This window comes from Cydia amplana, chromosome 23, assembly GCF_948474715.1.
Source record: "Cydia amplana chromosome 23, ilCydAmpl1.1, whole genome shotgun sequence".
Lineage (NCBI taxonomy): Eukaryota > Metazoa > Arthropoda > Insecta > Lepidoptera > Tortricidae > Cydia > Cydia amplana.
Window position 1 is genome coordinate 1,512,298 of NC_086091.1, and position 22,449 is coordinate 1,534,746.

The 22,449-nt window shown below is 40.1% G+C and overlaps 2 protein-coding genes across 2 annotated transcripts; both read right to left on the bottom strand.

The window, feature by feature from the left end:
• Window positions 1–1,175: 1,175 nt before the first annotated feature.
• Window positions 1,176–12,455, bottom strand: LOC134658617 (proton-coupled amino acid transporter-like protein pathetic). The gene is made up of 13 exons (XM_063514269.1): window positions 12,381–12,455; window positions 10,020–10,073; window positions 9,343–9,509; window positions 8,551–8,695; window positions 7,683–7,813; window positions 7,084–7,168; window positions 6,063–6,213; window positions 4,907–5,104; window positions 4,285–4,390; window positions 3,104–3,217; window positions 2,439–2,538; window positions 1,773–1,894; window positions 1,176–1,276 (listed from the first exon to the last, which is right to left on the bottom strand). Exons 1-13 carry the CDS (start codon window positions 12,453–12,455, stop codon window positions 1,195–1,197), a joined length of 1,530 nt encoding a protein of 509 aa, XP_063370339.1. The 3' UTR covers window positions 1,176–1,194.
• A 1,919-nt stretch (window positions 12,456–14,374) lies between these two features.
• On the bottom strand, window positions 14,375–20,942 carry LOC134658618 (uncharacterized). The gene is made up of 4 exons (XM_063514270.1): window positions 20,824–20,942; window positions 19,113–19,322; window positions 18,718–18,894; window positions 14,375–14,698 (listed from the first exon to the last, which is right to left on the bottom strand). Exons 1-4 carry the CDS (start codon window positions 20,854–20,856, stop codon window positions 14,375–14,377), a joined length of 744 nt encoding a protein of 247 aa, XP_063370340.1. The 5' UTR covers window positions 20,857–20,942.
• Window positions 20,943–22,449: the final 1,507 nt, after the last annotated feature.

Below are 22,449 nucleotides of genomic sequence, written 5' to 3' on the forward strand. Positions count from 1 at the left end.
TTTTTATAATAAATGTTATCAAAATGAATGCGTATCAAAGCATTGATTGTTATGGATTGTTAACTATTACTGAATAAATAAAAGCCATAATATATTTATAATATGGATACTGCACATTAGCGACTATATGGAGGGCGGCAGACGTCGTACTAGTTCTGGCAGTAACCAATAGATGGCGCTTTTTCATAGTGCTCTACCCAGTCATACTGGAATCTCCCTGAAAGGAAAGTATAGTATGACACAGGGATCGGATACCGGTATTTTTTGTATGGGAACGGAAACGGTATTTTTTCGTTCTTTGCTAATTACTTCATTTCTAATTGGGCAATCTAATAATACGAAGTCGGAACCTAAAAACACAACTGAGTCCTACATTTCGAGTATAAAATAATTCGAAAAATAGTTTTTGCAAAAACCCGGTTCCGGTCCCTGACAAGCCATTTCCGTCAGTAGAAAAAAGCGGCAAATTTTAAAAATGTAGCCGCGACAGGTTACCGTCCAATAGAAAATGTGAATTTCGCGGCTTTTTTTACTGACAAAGTTGTTTGACCGGCTATAATTAAGCTATTTAAGCTTACGACGTCTGGCGCAAATGGCGCAATGTAGTTTGTTGGCAACCTGTCATTTCGCTATGGGCAAAACATAGTCATCAAGGTTTTAAATTTTGGAAACATTCTTATCAATACCTAAGAAAGACCAATGATTCAACGAACTTCGTCCCACAAGGGTCACAAGTTCACTCTTAAAGGAAGTTCATAATTTCTCATTGTTCGTGTTTAATTTATTGCACATCCCTAGGTTAACTAATAGAAAAGCGTTCGTAACTTTACGGCAAAATAGTTCTTAACGTCTATCGAATTAGGTCAGTATTAGGACAAAGAACCCTTGACTCCCTTGTATCTCTTGTTTAGGGTAGGCCTTTGAGGTCAATGACCTTTGAGTCTATGATTAGCCAGTCATTTCATAGTGTCTACAATAAAATTAGGTACTAGAATTATGAAGTCTCGGCAACTAATTTGTCACAAGAAATAATGTGCGAGTTCGACCCTTGGCGCTTTCAGTTTTCTAATTTGCCACGTTTGTCCACTGACAAATTGATTTGCCAGGCTATACCAATTCCATTTGCTTATAAATTATAAATACAAAGCTCATATTTTTTTTTTATTAATGTATTAATCCATAAGTGTTTTCGTTTTACAATATATACGAGACGATTGCTCCTAAGCATATAACTCCACCGATCACGATGATGCAGATATTTCTAAATGAGCTCCACCTAAAAATAAAAACAATATTAAGGTCAATGTGGCTAATTCCGTCAAAGGGCCTATTCCGTCTACTAGCGTTTTTCTTGAACAACGAACGAAAATTGCTTTTAATTTCAACAAAAGCAGATGGTTTTCTTTCCTACGGTTGAAAATCAAAGAAATATACGCTCGTGGACGGAATAGTCCCTATGACGGAATTAACCACATTTACCTTAAAGCAAATAGATTACGTACCGTCAAGTGCGATACCTAACTGGGAACAGGAGGTAATATTAGACAAAGGAAATATTTCCCAATTATTTATAAACGTGGCTGACAGCAGTGCCACTTTTAAAGCCGTCGGATTTACCCTTCGAGCAACACCGGCTTCCGACACCTCGGAAGGATTTACCAGTCTTAGGGACAATTTTTCAACTAGTTAAATTAGTTCATAGAAAAAAAACCCTTACGGGCACACAATTTAAATGGTTACGGGAGATTTTAGAATAAATAAATGATACCAACGTCATTTTTAGACTCGTTGGCGGACTAAGAAAGGACACGCTTCGATAGTCTCTCCATGTGACCAGACTGTCTATAACTGCGGGGAAGATGAAACACACCCAACTGCAGATCACTGCGCCAAGCTAAAGATAAAAAGATATGATAATAAAGGAACACAACAAAATTCTGAACAGAGATTACTTTATTTACCCTGTGGTATGTAATAGTAGTTTGTGTCACAAGGAAGCAAAATGATATATTTACGGCGTGGGTGTACAGTCGCCATCAGATATATCGGAGCGGCCAAGGTGCTCACAAATAACTGAACAACAGCTCGCCCGCTTACCTACTTCTGCTGCTGACTGTACATTGAATCCTGTAGGGATAATGTGGCCGGCTCTTTATCATTTGTCACCAATGTCACCAAGGCTGTCACGTTCTAACAAATATGTAAGTGCGAAAGTGATGCATGGCATGACAGGTGACAAAATGCGACTATGATAGCTGGTCTGAGCGTACTTAGTGAGGGATTCGAGTGCTAGGTGATGGAAATAATTTTGCTCATCAATCATTTGGCATTAAAATATTGCAGAACAGAAAAGTGCCACTTTAATCCCTCCTAGCAGGAAAAAAAGGCATTTTCCGAATAGGTGATGTATTGTGAAAAAAAATGTAAGATAGACTTACAAAGCTCATCATGAGATTAATATTAGGACACGCCAACGATATACAAGAAATCAGAATCACATTTATGGCTTTGTAGAAGCATTCCCAGACTTCACGTTTACTGAAAAATATGGCAGGTATACCGTAAAATTGATTAATATTGTAGGTAAGGTCAAATGTGGAGAAAACCATCTATCGGGTAAGACCGTCTACAAGCTCTTTTGTCGCTTCTAACTCTTGTATTTGCAGGTACAAACACTCCACTTAGGCCCACTTGCACCAATTCACTAACCTGGGGTTAACCGGTTAAACCTGGAGTTACCATGGTTACCAGTACAATTTGACACTTGGTTAACGGTTTAATCGCTTAACCCCGGGTTTGTGGGATGGTGCAAGTGGGCCTTATAGAAGGTCGGTAGAGAAGGAGAAGCGATGCTCTTCCTTTCTGACTGTGTTTTAGCTTTTGTCTGACTGTCTTCCCAAACAACAATTTTAATAGCCGGTCTTCGCCACATTGACCTTAGTGTAAATTAAACGAAAACTACCAGTAGGTACATGTATGTACCCATGTATGTACCATCAGCCGCAAAAGTGCATGGCGACTTTATCAATTAATTCATTCACAATTTCGCATCTCACTGTTATGTAGGTACAAGATAAAGGTACTAAAAATTAAATGTCGATACCTTCTGTGTCTTTTCCCAATGTAATACCAGATTATTCTAAACGATAACCAGCAATGCAAAGCAAAGATGGCCGACATCATTATGGCTAGGATAAACTGCAACACCACTGTTGACCTGAAAACAAGTTATCTTAGAGTCCGATCACACTAAGATTTCATGACAAGGGCTACGAAAACCTGTGTGTGCTTTAAAGTTAAGATTTTTGTAAACTTAAATCAAAGAGAATTAAGAAGACATAGGGCGCATATTCTTTATAGTCAGGTTTTAATCTCACTTAAAAACTATTATCGTCACCGGTACCTTTAGTTACTCGTTAATAAACTAGATGGTGTTACTGAGCAGCACGAAGCTAGGCATTTTTAGTGCCATCTATTGCAAAGTCGGAGTATTTCTGAGTCAAATTATACTTGTGGGCGTAACATATGAGCATACATTTGTGTGTGTCGAGCTTGTCAAGATTTGAAATAAGATTTTCTTTGCTGAAATAGATGTCACATACCTACTAATGAATAAGTTTTTGGCAAAAATTTCATTTTTGGTACAAGCTTTTATCGCTGACTGTACTTTTCTTACGACAGACTACTAATACTCATCGAGACAATTCTAAAAACCCCTAACACAATTAGGTTGCGTTGTTTCATCACAGAGTCCCTATGGCCACCTCCTGTCTCCATCATCAGATCAGCTCGATGGTATCATAATATTGCATTGTCACCCGACTTACATGTGTATGCAAAATTTCAGCTCAATCTGAAACCGGGAAGTGGATCAAATTTAACTTGCAAGATTCCATTACATAGTTACATACAGGTCGACCTAATAAAAGCTTGTTAAAAAGTGAACAAGCCCTTCGGTGGCTGAGGCCGGAAGCGAACCAGCATCTTCTGTTTATGTGGCTAAAATGCCCTGAGCACTAGGTCACCGGAGGTCATGACACGTTTTCTTTAGTATTACTGAATCGCGATTAGAAAGGGATTGAGATAGCTGTCAATCCATATTGATTTTGACGTAAGTGTATGGAAATCTGTTTTTTCTAATCCCTTTCTGATCGCGGCATAATATATAATATATGATATCTGTGTGACTACTTAAAAAACAGAAATAAAAATATTTAATTAAATAATGCAATTTGTTACCTAGTAAGGTTGTAAAATGTTGGCTAAAGAAGATTGGAGTCTTACACAAAAAGCGGTAGATGTATGGTGATGGGAGTTTCACATTGTTCACCGTATCCCCAGTAGCCGAGCAAGCCAATGGCAGCAACCATCAACACCACCAGAGACATTCCTGGAAGGCATAACTTTATTTTATTATATGTTATGCAAGGTCGTTTTTGAAAGCTCCAAATTCACTCAATTTGGCAATCATTAATCGATCATTTTTGTATGGAAAATAATTTACCATTTTCAAAAAGGAAACTTAGGTACTTTTTTGAATATTTTTTTTTAGCTGCGAAAAGTTTTTACATTTTGGAAAACTTTTCGCATCCGCACATCTGTAGGACATTGCGAAGTAAACAGTTTTTGCCATTTTGGCTTCCCCTGGGGCATTCTACAAATAGGTCTACATGATCGGGGATGTGGCGCATACGTGCTGACGTATGCGCCACATCCCCGATCATGTAGACCTATTTGTTACCAACCTATTTGTTACCGTAATAACGTGCAGAAATCTCTATTATGTAGGTACCGTTAAATTTAAAGTTACCAAACGGTATCATGCCAAATACCGGCTTCATAGCTTTATCAGAAGTGTTAAAAATAGCGTTACGTACCCGACACTTTTCTGGAATGTGTTACTCACCAAACTGCGACACAGTAGCGAAGTGGTGCGGACTCCTCATGTTATTCTCCAGTGGTAGTGTTATGGTGACCCCCTGCACGCTGTATATGCAGGTGCCGAGGAAACGGAAGAACCCGTGGTAGTCCTTCCAGGCTGGTCTCTTCTTGAGTTCATCGATGGAGGCTAGGCTATAGATTGTTGTTGCACAGGCGATGAAAGCTGGGAAAAGGTTGGATACTGATATGGAAAGGAATAAAATCATATCTAAAGTCCACCTGACGCTAATTGGACCGACCAAGCGGTGGCAACGTATATGGTCGGGCCTTACCATGACGTAGCAAGCGGCGATCAAGCAAGAAGGAAAGTAAAAAATCCAGTTCAAGAGTCGCAATTAAAGTCTGTCAAGCCTATGTTAGTAGCAATGTAAAGCAAACTAATAAAGTATGGCATATGGCATCCCTAGGAAATGAACAAAACGCAGCAATGTACATCGAACAACGATGAAATGTAAACAAAACATTTCCACTGATAGGATATAAATGACACGCGATTTCCGAACAATTCAAACGTAGTGTTGCTGACCCGCGATTTTTCAATACCGCTGCCTTTTCCTACGGACAAGATTTGCTTGACCAAGTATATCACATTTAATTTTGTTCCCTACCTGCAACTGTTTCAAAGTGAAAAACGAATGGCATAATTTAATAAAGAAAATATAATGAATATTAGGTACTTGGGTTTTCAAAAAGGTCAATTTACTGTGCGCCTTAATAAAATGGATGTAAATTAAAATGGGAATGGTGTTCCATAAGATTGAGAGTCCTTATATACCATGAATCTAGTATAACTGGATTGGGCATGAGTGGTGGGGATAACTGACAGAACGGGATAGTCTTATGTATCTTTCAGTAGGAGTAAAAGCGAAAGCGCTATTATTGTTTATCCTTGTCACAGTCTCACATCTTGTTTTATTCCCCACCGTAAATTGACCACCGTGATTGGTCGAATTCATTTGCTGCCCACCATAACAAATAAATTCGACCAATCATAGCGTCGCAATGCGTCGCAATGCGTCGCAATGCGACGCTATGATTAGTCGAATTTATATGTTTTGTCCCTCACGGAGGCACGCGTAGACCACTTCTATAGGATGCTACCTTCTATGTTATATACCTACTGACAAACAAGCTTGCAGCCAGTGCTACCGGAGCCAAGTACTTCAAACTCCTGATCATACACAGCACTATGAGGGGAACCGTTATTATCAAGATGTATATGCGGATGCTAAAATTCTGGTTCTTCATTTCTGGGATGGCTCCTTCTAGACCCTGTAATTAGATAAAAGTAGAAATTTAAAGTGGAACTTGTCAATTTTTCAGCTGGCGTGATACCGCTCTGGCGGCGTAGCCAAGGTGACAATCGCTATCGCTTCGCCATCGAATTGCATCGACTTGCTGTTGCGTTTCGTTCGCTACGGAGCGTCAGCTTGGAATGTTGTCTACGGGGCCTGGACCGAGCAAAGTGCCGTGCTCTTGTGTTGGAGGCCAGTGGCGTAGCGTGAACTAATCTAGCCGTGGGCGAAATCGCATCTGCGAGGCCCTTTTCTTTCACTGTGCCCGAAGGGGCCTCTCGCGAGGCCCCTCTTGAGCGCAAGGCCGTGCTGGGCGAGGGCCCACTTCGCCCACGCCTATAGCTACGCCACTGTTGGAGGCCAAGACTCATTTTGGGTCATCGCGCCAGTCAAGTAAGTAAGTAAGTCAAGTATTCTGGAGATAATTTTTATCGGTTTAATGTTAGAGGTGTCGATTGATAGAGCCCTGCTGGGGATTCACAAAACGATTAACAAGACCAAGTGGGTAGTTCGAAAAACTCGTGTACTGCTAGAAGACGTTGATGTCAACTTTAGCCAGTCTTTTCCGAGAACACGGGGACAACGCTGTCCTCAAAACATTGTTAGTAGTTTTATATTGTACATTACATACCTAGGGAGGTGAATTCGTGAATGCTCCAGATCGCGGGTGTTTGTGTGATCTGGCGCTTTACGAATTACCGCCCGTGGTTTGTCTAAAGTTTTACGTCTTGCCTTGGCCAGGAAGTGAGATTTTCTCCTCGCGTAGCGTAAAATGATTAAGTTATACGAGATGAAGTTATTTTATAGTTTGACGCTAAATGAAAAACCCTGAAAAATAACTTCTCACCTGTTTCAGAGTTCGTGCAATAATCAACTCAAAAATGCAACACGTTCCGCACATTTCTATGAATAAGCACACATCCACCGTGTATCTGAAAATATGAATAGGTACAATCAGTGGTACAACATTACGCATTACGCAGCCACGATCCACATTCTATGCTTGTAGGACCTTGCACCATTCCACTAACCCGGGGTTAACCGGTTAAACCTGGAGTTACCATGGTTACCAGTACAATTTGACACTGGGTTAACGGTTTAACCGCTCAACCCCGGGTCAGTGGGATGGTGCAAGTGGGCGTTAATATGTTTATTCTCCGATAGAAAGTTGTAGTAGTAGTAGTAAACTCTTTATTGTACAAAAATACATATTAAAAATAACAATAACAAGGCGAACTTATCCCTATGAGGGATCTCTTCCAGTTAACCTTTGAGTAGATGAGAGGAGAAAGTAAAAAGAAGGTGACGAATGCAGCAAAATGTACAACAAGGTACCAAAAAGATAAAGGATATAAATACATACAACATTTATAGTTGTCTATTTGCATCACCATCTATTTGGTTCCCTCGATTTAAAGCTCTCAATGTATTTATCCTATTTGTTACCTGAAAGCTTTACCAAACTTCCTAAGTCCCTTAGAAGGGCCAGTAGCCACCGCAGCTTCCGCTAAATCCGGATATGAGAGACGAGAGACCCGTATCCTGGCGTACATTGTATGTACTGACCTTACCAGCATCTATTGACAAACGGAAATGCTGAGACTATATCGTTATTATCCACAACGACGGGACTTCAAATTAAGTTTTAAATCCCTAGTGCGAAAAACGTTCAAGTTAATAAACAAGACTTAGTGCGGGTGGTTCGTGAAACTCGCGCGCCTAGAAGATGTTGATGTCAACTTTAGCCAGTCTTCTCCGAGACTACGGGGACAACGCCGTCCTCGAAACGTCGGAGGTAAATATAAAAGTTAATTTTAAGCGACTAAGTCCCGACGTTGTGAATGAGAAACGTCGTAAAAGTCGCGATCAGTGTTTATTTATATCGGACCGGACAATGTGAAAATGCTTCAAGTCAAAACTATTGTTTATTAGAAAATAATAAGATTTTGAGTAAAGCTTTTTAAATAATAACTCAGCTAGTATAACCAATGATGATTGACTACGAATGGCAAGAAAAAGCCTCATCTGCGGAATAATGAAGTTGCTTACATCTTTGCAATAACCCAGTTTCATTGCCCACCCAAACTTTAATCCATAGACCGGTATACTGTTCACATTTTCTACAATAGTCCCAATGCCAGATGAGACCGGTTCATGGGTGTCTATTGCACCTGTGAACGGGTTCCAGCGGGCGTTCTACATGACATTAAAGCTCTCCAAAGGGCCTCTACGTGTTGGATCGATATCCCCACGCGAGCCTTTCAAAAGACCGGGATTTATAGGCCCGCCGTGAATTCCAAAAACAGTTACTTACTAACATGATATAAGTCACTAGTATCCCCATGACAATAGTGCAAGCAAATGAGGTCCATATCCCTCCATGCATGAAGGCCTCATGCATGCCGAGCATGCCAGCGCCCATGCAGCCTTTCACGAGGTGGGCAGTTGACTCCACGAGACTGGAAGAGACGAATCACAATATATCATCATCATCTTCCTCGCGTTGTCCCGGCATTTTTGCCACGGCTCATGGGAGCCTGGGGTCCGCTTGGCAGCTAATCCCAGTAATTGGCGTGGGCACTAGTTTTTACGAAAGCGACTGCCACCTGACCTTCCAACCCAGAGGGTAAACTAGGCCCGTATTGGGATTAGTCCGGTTTCCTCACGATGTTTTCCTTCACCGAAAAGCGACTGGTAAATATCAAATGATATTTCGTACATAAATTCCGAAAAACTCATTGGTACGAGCCGGGGTTCGAACCCGCGACCTCCGGATTGCAAGTCGCACGCTCTTACCGCTAGGCCACCAGCGCTTCTACGAATCACAATATATATCAACATCTATTTAATTGTATCGTGAATAATCAAGATCAAGTGCGGGGTAGTTCGCAAAACCCGCGCAGCAAGAAGATGTTGATAAAATTCCTCGCCAGTCTGCCTGTGACCACGAACGTAACGTCACGTTCGAAACGTCAAGCCATAAATAAACGTAAATCTTACTCGATTAAATCCCGTGTTAGTTATAAAAGTATGGATAATTATGATGATCGAATGAACTCGACTCTATTACCTTACAAATAAATACAATTTTATATACAAGAATTACTTAGCAGGATGTGGGTTCTGCCGCTCCCTGGTATAATCATACACAACAGGTCTGGTCCCAGGATACAAAGAGATTGAGGGTGGGCTGTCTCTCCTCGTGTTTTCTCTCGCCTCCTGTTCGTGGTACTGGCGTATTTCGTTTTCAAAATCGAGTGACTTGGCTGGCGTCTGAAAAAATGATTAGTTAGTAGAGTGGTGCTACTATTTTCCGAAAATCGTTTTTTCCTAGTTGTGATTTCTGCCATTCGCAAATTTAATTTCTCAATAGATTCCTTTCCCGATAGCATCTCTAACCAATTCGCATACTTTCCTATGCTATATATATATATATTTTTTTTCAATAGATTATTTCCCTAACAGGATTTCTAACCATTCGCATAATTTCCCGCTATATTTCATTTGTTTACAATCACTAAAGAGTGTCATTTGGCAGAGCCTAGTTAGGTATGACGACGAGCGAAGCGAGGAGGAGTGTGTTAGGTGAACTGCGACCAAAACAGTGCGTTGGGTCTTGGGTCTCCCACCAGTTCCTGTCAAAGGCATCAAGTTCATCTCGCCAACGCCGTCGAGGTTCCCCCAGTTTAATGTGGGACCCAATTGGTTGTTATTTTAGACCACAAATCAAGTTCTTAAGACAAATTTTAAGCATTATATTTATTTTATACCCTACAGTGTTACCTCGTCTGAAGTGTCTTGGCTCGAACCAGGGGTGACATCGCCAAAACGATGTGGCTGAAATATTCATAAACTAGATTTAGTTCGCCAACAAAGTGTTTTACAGTTTGGCGAAACTTTGTACTTTGTATTTTGTTAAATAAATAAAATAAAAAGTTTGATATGATATAGTGTTTTTTTCCAAAATACAGGTTACATAATATGTCAGGAGCTAGCCTTCACCTGTTGTCAACGAAACTTGAATATAAACCAACATTGCTGCACAAATTTGGACTTATTGCAATCCTTAAAGTCTAAACAATATCTTTATCTACATTAAAAAAAAAACCGGCCAAGTGCGAGTCGGACTCGCGCACGGTGGGTTCCGCACCATCAACAAAAAATAGAGCAAAACAAGCAAATAAACGGTCACCCATCCAAGTACTGACCCCGCCCGACGTTGCTTAACTTCGGTCAAAAATCACGTTTGTTGTATGGGAGCCCCACTTAAATGTTTATTTTATTCTGTTTTTAGTATTTGTTGTTATAGCGGCAACAGAAATACATCATCTGTGAAAATTTCAACTGTCTAGCTATCACGGTTCGTGAGATACAGCCTGGTGACAGACGGACGGACGGACAGCGGAGTCTTAGTAATAGGGTCCCGTTTTTACCCTTTGGGTACGGAACCCTAAAAATTATATTTCGCAAGAAGCAAATCAAAAATGAAATATATTATTAGCAAATCCGTCAAGTGGAGGAAAACTAGTGCATGGACGGAAACTAGCGCCATGACCCTATACGTTAAGTTATATACATAATATATATAAGTATCACTACACCTTATAAAACAAAATCCCCATGGCGTCTGTCTGTTTGTATGTATGTTCGCGATAAACTCAAAAACTACAGAACGGACGTTCATGCGGTTTTCACCTATGAATAGAGTGATTTTTGAGGAAGGTTTAGGTGTATAATTTGCTAAAAGGTTTTGTGTAACCCGTGCGAAGCCGGGGCGGCTCACTAGTATATACAATATTGACCACAAACTACAACTATACCCTACTTTCAATGGTTTAGTTTAGACTAATTTCAATATACGAGTAGGTCTGTGGTATATACGAATGTTTTATATATTTTGACTCGGGATAAATATATGTAAAATTACCTCTTTTCCGCTCATTCCCTTAAAATTATCAGCGATCTAGGGTCACTTGAAAAACGGAGGTCATCCCGATCAAAGGTCCGATAATCTTGTTCGAGAATCTTATTCCTTTGGACCCTCAAGCTCATATACCGTTAGAATACAAATTACCTACTTTTGGTTAATGTTTTATTATAATATGTTTTTTTTGTCTTAGCCTACTTGAGTTTGACAGAAATGTTGACAGTAAAGAGACAAAGACACGTTATTTCTAGAGATTACTTTTTGCCCATTGGAAATATAGGTATGACCATGAAGTTATAATGTTTTAAATTTTTATTCTCTAGGTCCGTGGGTATGACTTTTTATTCAAACCAAATTCAAACTCATTAAAGCACAGACAAGACATCCTCTAGACTGAGCATAGTAACGCGACCCCCTCTGCCACAAATATACGGTAGTTTTACTCCATCTTCGAGTCAAATGTCAGAATCCCGTCCCGTGATTGGTCCGTGTCTTTGAACGGATTCGCTCACCTCGTCCCCCGCACCCCAGTATTTTTGGCAGCATCGGTTTCATGAAATAATTGTTCTAAACTTCGTCTAGAGGATTCCTAGTCTATGCATTAAAGTTCTCATTTTACAAGCTCTTTAAACCTTTTACAAGTGATTTAAAAAGTTTTTAAGCTCTAATATAATATAAAAATATCTGGGTGACCGTGAAAACATATAAAAACTCGAAAATGCGCGTTTTCCCAGAGATAAGACCTAGCTAAATCGATTTCTCGCCCCCGAAAACCCCCATATAGTAAATTTAATCGAAATCGTTAGAGCCGTTTCCGAGATCCCCGAAATATATATATATATATATAAATAAATAAATATATAAATAAACAAGAATTGCTCGTTTAAAGGTATTAGATAGATAATAAAATAACCCTTGTAAAACACAGTACATCAACACACACCCTCTATTTAATTCATGAAGCTAAATGTAAATATCTGCATGTTAAAATTTTCCTTACCAAGAAACCAGTATTCACAGAAAGTGCATCTAATTAATTAAATGCATGCAAGCTCGCTTTTAATTAAATTTCGTAATAATAACCTATCAATGGAACCCGCTGCGTAATGAGGGAAATCTAGTGATGCAGTGTTACTGGTTTTGGTAATACCGGTTTTCACCGGTATAAAAGTTAGCCGAACGGCACTTAGAACCCTTGAGATCCTTGAACCACTCACTTTCACGTTCACGCAAGAACCTAGGCCCCTGGAACCATACATCATCGAACTGCAGAGGTGGAACTGAAGAGACATACCTCTTGTTTGGCTTAATATCTTTGTGCTCGCTCTGTATTCTGTCAGCAAGACGAGCAGAGAGCAAACAACCTTGAAGTTCCAATCGCGAACCGTTCGGCGAACTTTTATACCGGTTGCCTTGTGTGAAGACATGTAATATTAGTGCCTGCCCTCGACGTAGTCTGCGTCGGAGTATGATGATGATGATTGATAAAAACTATCCTATGTTCATCCTTAAATTATCTCCACACCAATTGTCAACCAAATCGGTTCAGCGATCTAAGCGTGAAGAGGTTACAAACAGACAGACAGAATAACTATCGCTTGGCCCGTATTAGCAGATGGATGGATAGGATATCCCTGTGGTCTTTGTCACGCGTTAAGTTACCTGTTGTCAAACTGTCTACTTACTGTTTATAATGACACTACCACACTTTGTTCTATCCAAATCGGTGTAAAGTTAGCTTAAACTAACTCTCACACTGATGGAATCCCGCTTTTACACAACTTGTTTGTATTTTAGAGTCATGTCATATATTTTCATGCTCTCCATTAAAAAAAATATTATTTATTACAGTTGATTGTACAACACTAGTGATGAGCAAAATCAGTCCCCTAAAAGGTCTTAAGCGTCATTTCCATTCATATATACATAGGACTTTTCTACCTGTTTACCGGCAAAATAGGTTTCCATTTAGCAACGGGGATCCCTTTGCGTCGGTTTGTTACTATTAAAATTGAGGTTTCGGCTTTCGTAATGCAATATTGCAGTACAGTTGAGTAGAGAATAACGTGTCTAAAATATCTGAGACTTTGTTAGTTTGTAGTTTCCTAATAATTGTTTTATATAAGGTTAGATGAAAAAAAAAGCGCTGGTGGCCTAGTAGTAAGAGCATGTGACTTTCAATTCGGAGGTCGCGGGTTCAAGCCCCGGCTCGTACCAATGAGTTTTTCGGAACTTATGTACGAAATATCATTTGACTTTACCAGTTGCTTTTCGGTGAAGGAAAACATCGTGAGGAAACCGGACTAATCCCAATAAGGCCTAGTTTCCCCCCTGGGTTGGAAGGTCTGATGGCAGTTGCATTCGTAAAAACTAGTGACTACGTCAATTTTGACGTTGACGTTGTCAAGCGGACCCCAGGCCAGGCTCCCATGAGCCGTGGCAAAATAAAGGTTCTTCAGACAAAGTTGCGGGCAGAGGCTATTATAGGTACCTAAATAAAAAAATAAATAAACAACATTATAAAGGCTGCTTGAAATTAAAAAAAAATATTAAATAATTAAATGATTTGATAAACTATGAAATAATTTATCAGTCTCGGCCAATTTTATTATGCATGACTTTATTTCTAACTATTAACATCAGTGCAAACAAATCCGTGATTACGTATGACTCCGTATTTCGTGAATGTAATTTTTTAACCATGTCCACCGTCAGTTAAGAGTGTTACTGTTATATTTTTTTAAGTCACCCAGAAAATCCCCCGTAAATAAGTGGGATTTTCTTCCCACTACGCCTTCTCTTCTCACCTTCGGTTCGGGCCACAAACATCTGCGATCGCCGATCTGGAGCATTTATGAATTCACCTCCCTAGGTATGTAATGTACTATTATGATATAGAAGGTAAACGAGCAGACAAATTGCCTGATGGTATGATTGGTAAGCAATAACTGTCACCCATGGACTCCCGCAACATTAGACGGGTTACAAGTACATTGCTGGCCTTTAAAATGAGATGGGTAAATGGGATGGGTTTTATTTTCTTGAAAGTTCTTTAAAACAACGGTAGGTTTCGGATCGGTAAAGCAGTGATATAATTTTAGTCAAAGAATTCGAAACAGATGGCGCTTCAATCTTTAAAAAATAACGTTTACAATTCGTCGGATTTCAGTTTTATAGAATATCGTGTTAAGGTTTAAAATTCGGAACCAAATTAACATCTGGTACATTTAGGTTCATTATCATCCGGTGGCGGTCCTTTCGTGCTAGAATCGCCACAATCGTCTTCATCGCATCGTGGCTCTTCCTCTTCGTCACACTCGTATTTCTTCTCACATTTCTTGTCACACTTCTTCTGTTCCTTACGCTTTGAGATCTCGGAGCACTCGTCCTTGCATTCGTCTCGGGCGCCGCAGCGGAGGCTGTTACGGAGGCTCAGGAGGGATTTGTAGACTGGGTTTCGTTTTTGAGGTTTTCGGGCGAGCTGGTAGCGGGGGCGGGAGCGGTAGACGGTCGGATTTTGGCGAGCTTTTGAGAGCTGTGGATAGATAATTATGGTTATAGAAGTGATTTAGTGGGTAATAATAATAATATAAAGGCATAATTATATAGAACGGATCAAATACACACTTTTAAGAGATGTGGATGAATAATTATGGTTATAGAAATGTTTTAGTGGGTAAATTATGAAGTCATAATTATATAAAACGCATCAAATACGATTTTTTTTCAATATTTTTTTATTTCACATTTTAAAAGCTTTATGTTTGTAGTTCTTAAACTACCGAATGGCACCTTTTTATACATGATCGACCGTTCATCATCTTCCTCGCGTTGTTCCGGCATTTTGCCACGGCTCATGGGAGCGTGGGGTCCGCTGGGTAACTAATCACAGGAATGGGCGTAGACACTAGTTTTAACGAAAGCGACTGCCATCTGGCCTTCCAACCCAGACGGTAAACTGGGCTTTATTGGGATTACTCTGGTTTCACGATGTTTTCCTTCACCGAAAAGCGGCTGGTAAATATTAAATGATATTTAGTACATAAATTCCGAAAAACTCATTGGTACGTGCCGGGGTTTGAACCCGCGACCTCCGGATTTCAAGTCGCATGCTCTTACCGCTATAGGCTACCAGCGCTTCGTTATTGTCTGGGTGTCTAGAGTATATACCTAGGAAGAGTAGGAAGACCTATGTCCTGTGTCCAATAACACTAGGTGACGAATTTAATCCTCAAACAAGATTGTATGATTAGTTTATGCAGGCACGAACGTGTCCAGTCGCCATCAGATATATCGAAGCGGCTAAGGCGCTCACAAATATCTGAACACGCCTCTATTGTCAGGGCGTTAGAGTGCGTGTTCAGATATTGTGAACACCTCGGCCGCTACGATATATCTGATGGCGACTGTCCATCACGTGGGAAGCTGACCCTGCATCTGAAGTTTAATCGGAGCCTACACAGCACACAGAATATACTCGGAGAATTCAATAAGTATTATACACTAAATTCTAATAGAGATAAAGTCTTTATTGTATTATACAAAAGGTTAATGGTATATAAAAAATCATACAAAAATAACTTAAATAAATCTAAATATTAAAATATTTTAATCAAAAAGACCTCCGCGAGTTGTACCGGGTGCAAAGGTGCCCATGACACTTGCCGCGTTGCCACGTTGGATAGCGATGGCCAGCCTTTGCACCAGGTACGAACCCGCGCGAGCATCAGAGGTCCTCTCCCTAATTCTACGTCCCACCTCCCTTATAAAAGTTATGGCGTCAGACCCCCAACACCCCGTTACCTCGAAGGCGAGTGGTACAAAATAATAATTCGCCTCAAGGTCGGAATATTTTATCCTCTTTCTTAACGCTGCCAGCTTTGCCGCAGCGCCTGCTGTCTGCACCGTCCGGTTAAGGTGTGAGGCGGCGAAAGTGCTGACGCACGTCGCGTCCCACAGTAGGCACTTTCCCTTCTGCCACGGCACCAAAGTTAAGCCGTCCGGCCGTTTGCCATCGGTGCGACAGAGGCCAGGTGGTTCCAGAACGCACGGTATATTCGCGGATATAAGGGCCCTCCGGACGATGTCGTTAAGCGCGTGGTGTCTGGGAAATCTCCCTGAACAGCGACAGCAGCTCAAAGCAATTCTAATTAACACTTTAGCGGCATTCGATGCCGTATGGCATCAAATTTTGCATGAAATAATAGTGTGCAATCATGGCGGTATAGACTAGAATTATAAATGGTTTTTTTTTTGGGTAGGTAAATAAAAATGCCGTCTTAGAGAAAAATTGTATCGATCCCAAAACTTTATATTTTGGATTAAGACTTAGTATTTAAGACAGACATAATTAATTTAATATTCGCTAAATCTAAGGAATTTTTATCTAGGTAAAGAATCGCAGTTGTGTTACCTACGAGTTTTACTAGCAGGCAGTAGCCATCCTTGCGGACGTATTCTTATTCTTGGGGTCCCGCTGTTTCCCATAAAGCTTTAAAGTCATAATGTATTATTTGTCATTATTATCATCATATCAGTCATAAAACTGTAACCGTTAATTTTTCAGGATTTTCATCAGGTTATCCTTAGGTTAGGTTAGGTTTGTTTTATGGCAATCCTGAAAAGTGACGCGTTTCTGAGCCAAATGAATCATGACTAACGAAAATGCGGGCAAACAATACATTCTTTTATGACTTAAAACTATTTGGGAAACAATAGAGACCTGACATACTGTTATTCTTATGTATACTGCGCCATTACTAGGAGGATCAAAGTGCTGTAACAGTTGAATCTGCTGATTGAAGATCCATAATTGGGAGGAAATGGATTCCCAAAGTGTCTGCTATTGATATCGATTCCCAAAGTTTCTGCTATTGATACCGCTTTGTACTTAGTTTTCGTACATACATACATACAATAATATATCCCGGGGTTGATTATACTTGAAATTACATGTGCCTTTTGAACGTCAAGGAAATTGACAATTTCAGAGTCACTAATTAATATAATTAATGGCATGAGTAACGGTAAGGTGAGGTGTTCAAAACGATCTTAACGCGACTTTATTGTTAAGAGAATAAGAGCGTGTCAAGGTAATTTTGAACACCTCGCCCGCTTAGCCACTTCTGCTGCTTAAGCACAGCGTATCATTTGAACATCTATTTGCCTTACTAGGACAACAGCAATTATTTGACTACGCTCTTTTGTAAGATGGAACTGGCGTCTTTAAGCCTTCCAAAAGCCCTTTTCTGCTACTCGAACATTTAAGAAAACGCTGGACACTCTACTGAATGTAGAAATATTTTAGAGAGCCAACAAAGGAATTTTACTACTTCTTCTTACCTGTGTCAGTGGGACACTATAACAGGCTATTAAAAAATACAGTTACATTACCTGCGTCAATATTATAGTCATCAGTGGACCAAAATGTTGACGGATTGGTGGCCGCTTACGGATGAAAGAAGCGCCTGGCGTCCGTTGGTTCGTTGGGTGGGTGACGTTCGAAAAATCGCGGGACACTTTTGGATGAGACTAGCCCAGGACCGGGACAAGTGGCGTACAAGAAGAGAGGCCTATGCTCAGCAGTGGGCGACCGAAGGCTAAAATGATGATGATGATGATGAGTCATCAGTGAGATTCTATTGCTTCCCCCACTCTGTCTGAACGTCAGTTCCACCAGGGCGTCCACGCTTGATGAAGACTCCTGCAGTGCTTGGCTGTTCACGACCAGGATCAGGGGGCTTCAACTCTTAGGACTAACTTGATTCAGAAGATGGACAATCAAGATCTATATCCAGTTAAGTTCATTACCTGTGTCAATACAGTCATCAAGGAAATCCCATTGCTTTCCCCACTCTGCCTGAACGTCAGTTCCACCGGCGCCTCCACGCTTGATGAAGACTCCTGCAGCGCTTGGCTGTTCACGACCAGGATCAGGGGGCTTCAACTCTTAGGAGTAACTTGATTGAGAAGATAGACGAACAAGATCTAAATCCAGTAACATTACCTGTGTCAATACAGTCATCAAGGAGATTCCATTGCCCTCTTCACTCTGCCTGTACGTCGGTTCCACCGGGGCCTCCACGCTTGATGAAGACTCTTGCAAGTCTTGCAGCGCTTGGCTGTTGATGACGAAGATCACGGGGCTTCAACTTTTAGGACTAACTTGATTGAGGAGATAGACGATCAAGATCTAAATCCAGTAACATTACCTGTGTCAATACAGTCATCAAGGAGATTCCATTGCTTTTCCTGCAGTGCTTGGCTGTTCACGACCAGGATCAGGGGGCTTCGACTCTTAGGACTAACTTGATTGAGAAGATAGACGATCAAGATCTATATCCAGTTAAGTTCATTACCTGTGTCAATACAGTCATCAGTCAGATTCCATTGCTTTCCCCACTCTGCCTGAACGTCGGTTCCACCGGGACCTCTACACTTGATGAAGACTCTTGCAGCGCTTGGCTGTTGACGACCAGGATCAGGGAGCTTCAACTCTTAGGACTAATTTGATTCAGAAGATAGACGATCAAGATCTAATTCCAGTAACGTTACCTGTGTCAATACAGTCATCAAAGAAATCCCATTGCTTTCCCCACTCTGTCTGAACGTCGGTTCCACCGGGACCTCCACGCTTGATGAAGACTCCTGCAGCGCTTGGCTGTTGACGACCAGGATCAGGGGGCTTCGACTCTTAGGACTAACTTGATTGAGGAGATAGACGATCAAGATCTAAATCCAGTAACATTACCTGTGTCAATACAGTCATCAGTGAGATTCCATTGCTTTCCCCACTCTGTCTGAACGTCGGTTCCACCGGGAGCTCCACGCTTGATGAAGACTCTTGCAGCGATTGGCTGTTCACGACTAGGATCAGGGGGCTTTAACTCCTAAGACTCTGAACTTGATTGAGAAAATAGACGATCAAGATCTAAATCCTGTAACATTACCTGTGTCAATACAGTCATCAGTGAGATTCCATTGCTTTCCCCACTCTGTCTGAACGTCGGTTCCACCGGGACCTCCACGCTTGATGAAGACTCCTGCAGCGCTTGGCTGTTCACGACCAGGATCAGGGGGCTTCGGCTCTTGGAGCGCTTGGCTTGGTCGAGGAGACGAGAGATGACTGAGGAGATTGAGGATTCGGAGGCGGCGAGGCCCTGGAATTATATTATGTAGATAGAATATGATTTATTTCAGTAGCTATACGAGTACGAAGGTCAAACTGAAAGTACACAGTTATACAACACAATACATATGTACATAGGTACATGCAGAGTCGAAAATAAAGAAAGGTAGCGCGGGTTACGATTTAAACACGATTTTTTTTGTTGTAATTATTCGCCCCGTCTGATGGTAAGCAGTCACCGTAGCCTATGTCGCCTGCAACTACAGATCGGTTAAAATTTTTTAAAAAGTCCTTAACAGAATCGCACATCGACATTCAAATAATAAATCATTATGTCAACCCAATCATTCAATTTTCCTTCAAAATCTTATACCTTTAAACGAGCAATTCTTTATTAATGAAAAACTTAATAACACTTAGAAAATAAAAACTTATAAATAAAAAATTTGGCCTAGGTCGTGGTCGCTCGGTAGGGTACCCAGAAGGCTGGCCGCATTGCCCCGCTGGATGGCAATGCTGATCCGCTGGGCAAAATATTGGCCAGCCCTCTGGTCGCCAGAAGCCTCTATAAGGCGCTTTGATAGCTCCTTATAGAGGCTACGCGCGCTAGGTCCCCACGGCCCCAGGGTTTCCACCCCAAACGCCGCAAATATGTAGCTACTACCTAGTGTCGCATATTTGCAATTCTTGTATATTTCTATATTTCGGTGATCTCGGAAATGGCTCTGATGATTTCGAAGATATTTATTGCTATATAGGGTTTTCGTGGGTAAAAATCGATGTAGCTGGGTCTTATCTCTGGGGAAACGCGCATTTTTGAGTTTTTATATGTTTTCCGAGCCAAGGGCGGTCTACCCGATATTATCTTTATAAAGAAACAAACTATCGCTCATAATACACCATTATATATTCCCCCAGATTTTACAATCTAAAACCGTCACTTGTTTTCTTTAGCCAGACAGGTTTAGTTCAAGACGGCAACGTATGGCCCCCTCGGGCGCTGTGAGGTACAGTTTCAGTATGTTAACAGTGTTAAATTATAAAATACTGAAAAATCTAAGCTCCGTGGGAATTTTCAGGGCTTTCAGGTTGGCTCTTGGGGAATGAATAGGAGATTGGTTGGAGTTAAAGTGGTTTGAATCCGATTTTTATTTTTTACCGGTTGAACAAGTTTTGTAATACTTGTTTTAATTCGAGGCTTAAAAAGGTTGAAAACAGAGTAAAATATAATTTTCGTCTGAAGTGAAAAGTTGGACACTGGTAGAATATTTTTGAACTGTTTTTTGTTAGATTTGAGTTTCAAAAAATATGCCTCCAATCACATTTGTATTAGAAATGACAATTAGTTTTTCCTTTCCAAAAAACTCCCGTGAATCAAAACACTAGCGGGTTTATGAGGGTACACCTGAAGCACAAAACGGGTTGCAAGTCCGTTGCCGGCTTTTAAAATGGGACACCGCGGGCAGTACATTCCACAGTTCTAGTTTACATGTTATTGGTGATTGGGATCAAAATAAAGTAAAGAAACTTACTATAAATAGAAGTAAACACGCAGCCTTAAACATTTTGGTATCAACTATGTGTAACCGTTAGACTACCTATAGTCGAAACCCCCGTACGAATGAAAATAATTATATTTGCACTTAATCTGATTATGTTGAATTAATTAAACTTTGTTTTGTTTTGGCGTGAGATTTTAATTTTGGATTTTATTGGTGTTTTTGTTATTTCCGTTTTAGTTTAGGTATATTTTAATTAAATTTGATTTTGGTATAAGTTTGTAACTAGAATTAAGTGCATTTATAAATGGGAATATAAATACAAAATTAACTCTGTCTGCCTGTTAGATAAAATTTCGTATTAAGATAGTTTAAGACCCGAAAATGGATATATTATAGTATAGTTTTTAGTCTGATCCAATTCGTCCTGTAATCCGATTCGCCTCGGTCTAACCTATTCTTAGTTTTTCTAGTTTGTAAAAAATAGAATGTATAGTTATATACATAGTTTCCTAGTTTGTTGTTGTAGTAAAAATAGAATGTATAATAGGTACATAATTGGTATTTGTAGATATAAGTATTACATATTTATAACAGTTTAATCCTCAAAATAATAAACAATCCGAACGGAAAACGCTCGTCGATTTGGGATTCAAAACAAACAATCTCATTTAAGTACATTAAACCGTTTATCCTCATTTTTGCATTGAGACCCGCTGGCGCGAGGCAAATCAAGTCACACGGCGCGGCTGCCGTGAAGCCCGTGAAGGGTTATTAATTAAGTAAAATTACAACCATTGCTATCATTATTCATGTTTTAACAATAGGTTGGTATACATTTTGTTTTTTGAGACAAGTCATAATATGTAATAAGTTAGAGGTTGCTGGGTCACTTTCAGGGTGGAAGTGAGATAATTTTCAACCTCTTAACCTCTTAAGGGATGATTTCGGGGATAATAACTACGTAAAATGTGCCTACTTTGCTCCTTGGTGAGTAACTATTGCTCCAATAAAAAAAAATACTTATCGTTTATTAGGTATATCCAGCCATGATATTTCTATATTATTATTTATATACTCAGATAAACGAAATTGTATATATTTAATTTGGCGCACAATGGGGTGATTTTGCACATCTAAGTGAACTACAGGTAGGAGCAAAAATACCCCCAACAATGAGTACCTATGTTATGCCCCGTATTCAAAGCTTCGTTTTATATAAAACAACATTTCATAAAGTTGATTTACCGATGAAATATGTCACATGAGATGTTCTTCTTCGTATTCAATTTGTCTGAATATTTAAATGAGGAACAGTTTAAAAAATATTCAAGATTTCCTTAAAGTGGAGCCAATTTTGGAGCAAAGTAGGACCTTTTTACTGTTCTTCCCCGGGACTCAAACTATCTCCAAAATCAGTATTTGTATTTGTATTTGTATTTATTTATTGCAATTCACATGTACATTACAGGTTTTCCAAGTACTTAAGAGTATAGGTAGGTACACAAATGACACATGAAACCCTGATGGGCACAGCAATCAGGTAGATATGTAAACAATACTAGTCGTTTCGAGCATAATTTCATCAATTGCAGGGTGGTTGAATAGTAAATATTCTAGTATTATACAAATAAGTAGGTATGTACATTTTTCTTTCTC

Bases quoted from the DNA above. Each gene is read 5' to 3' on its own strand.
- LOC134658617 (XM_063514269.1), bottom strand. From the start codon at position 12,455: ATGTCTCTTCAGTTCCACCTCTGCAGTTCGATGATGTATGGTTCCAGG. The intron at 3,218-4,284 runs GTAAGACTCCAA...ACTTGTTTTCAG, and splicing joins ATACATCTACCGCTTTTTGT to GTCAACAGTGGTGTTGCAGT. The intron at 2,539-3,103 runs GTATCGACATTT...CATATTTTTCAG, and splicing joins ATTGGGAAAAGACACAGAAG to TAAACGTGAAGTCTGGGAAT.
- LOC134658618 (XM_063514270.1), bottom strand. From the start codon at position 20,856: ATGTTTAAGGCTGCGTGTTTACTTCTATTTATA. The intron at 18,895-19,112 runs GTAATGTTACAG...TACTGGATTTAG, and splicing joins TGATGACTGTATTGACACAG to ATCTTGATCGTCTATCTCCT. The intron at 14,699-18,717 runs GTAACGTTACTG...ATCTATCCACAG, and splicing joins TGATGACTGTATTGACACAG to CTCTCAAAAGCTCGCCAAAA.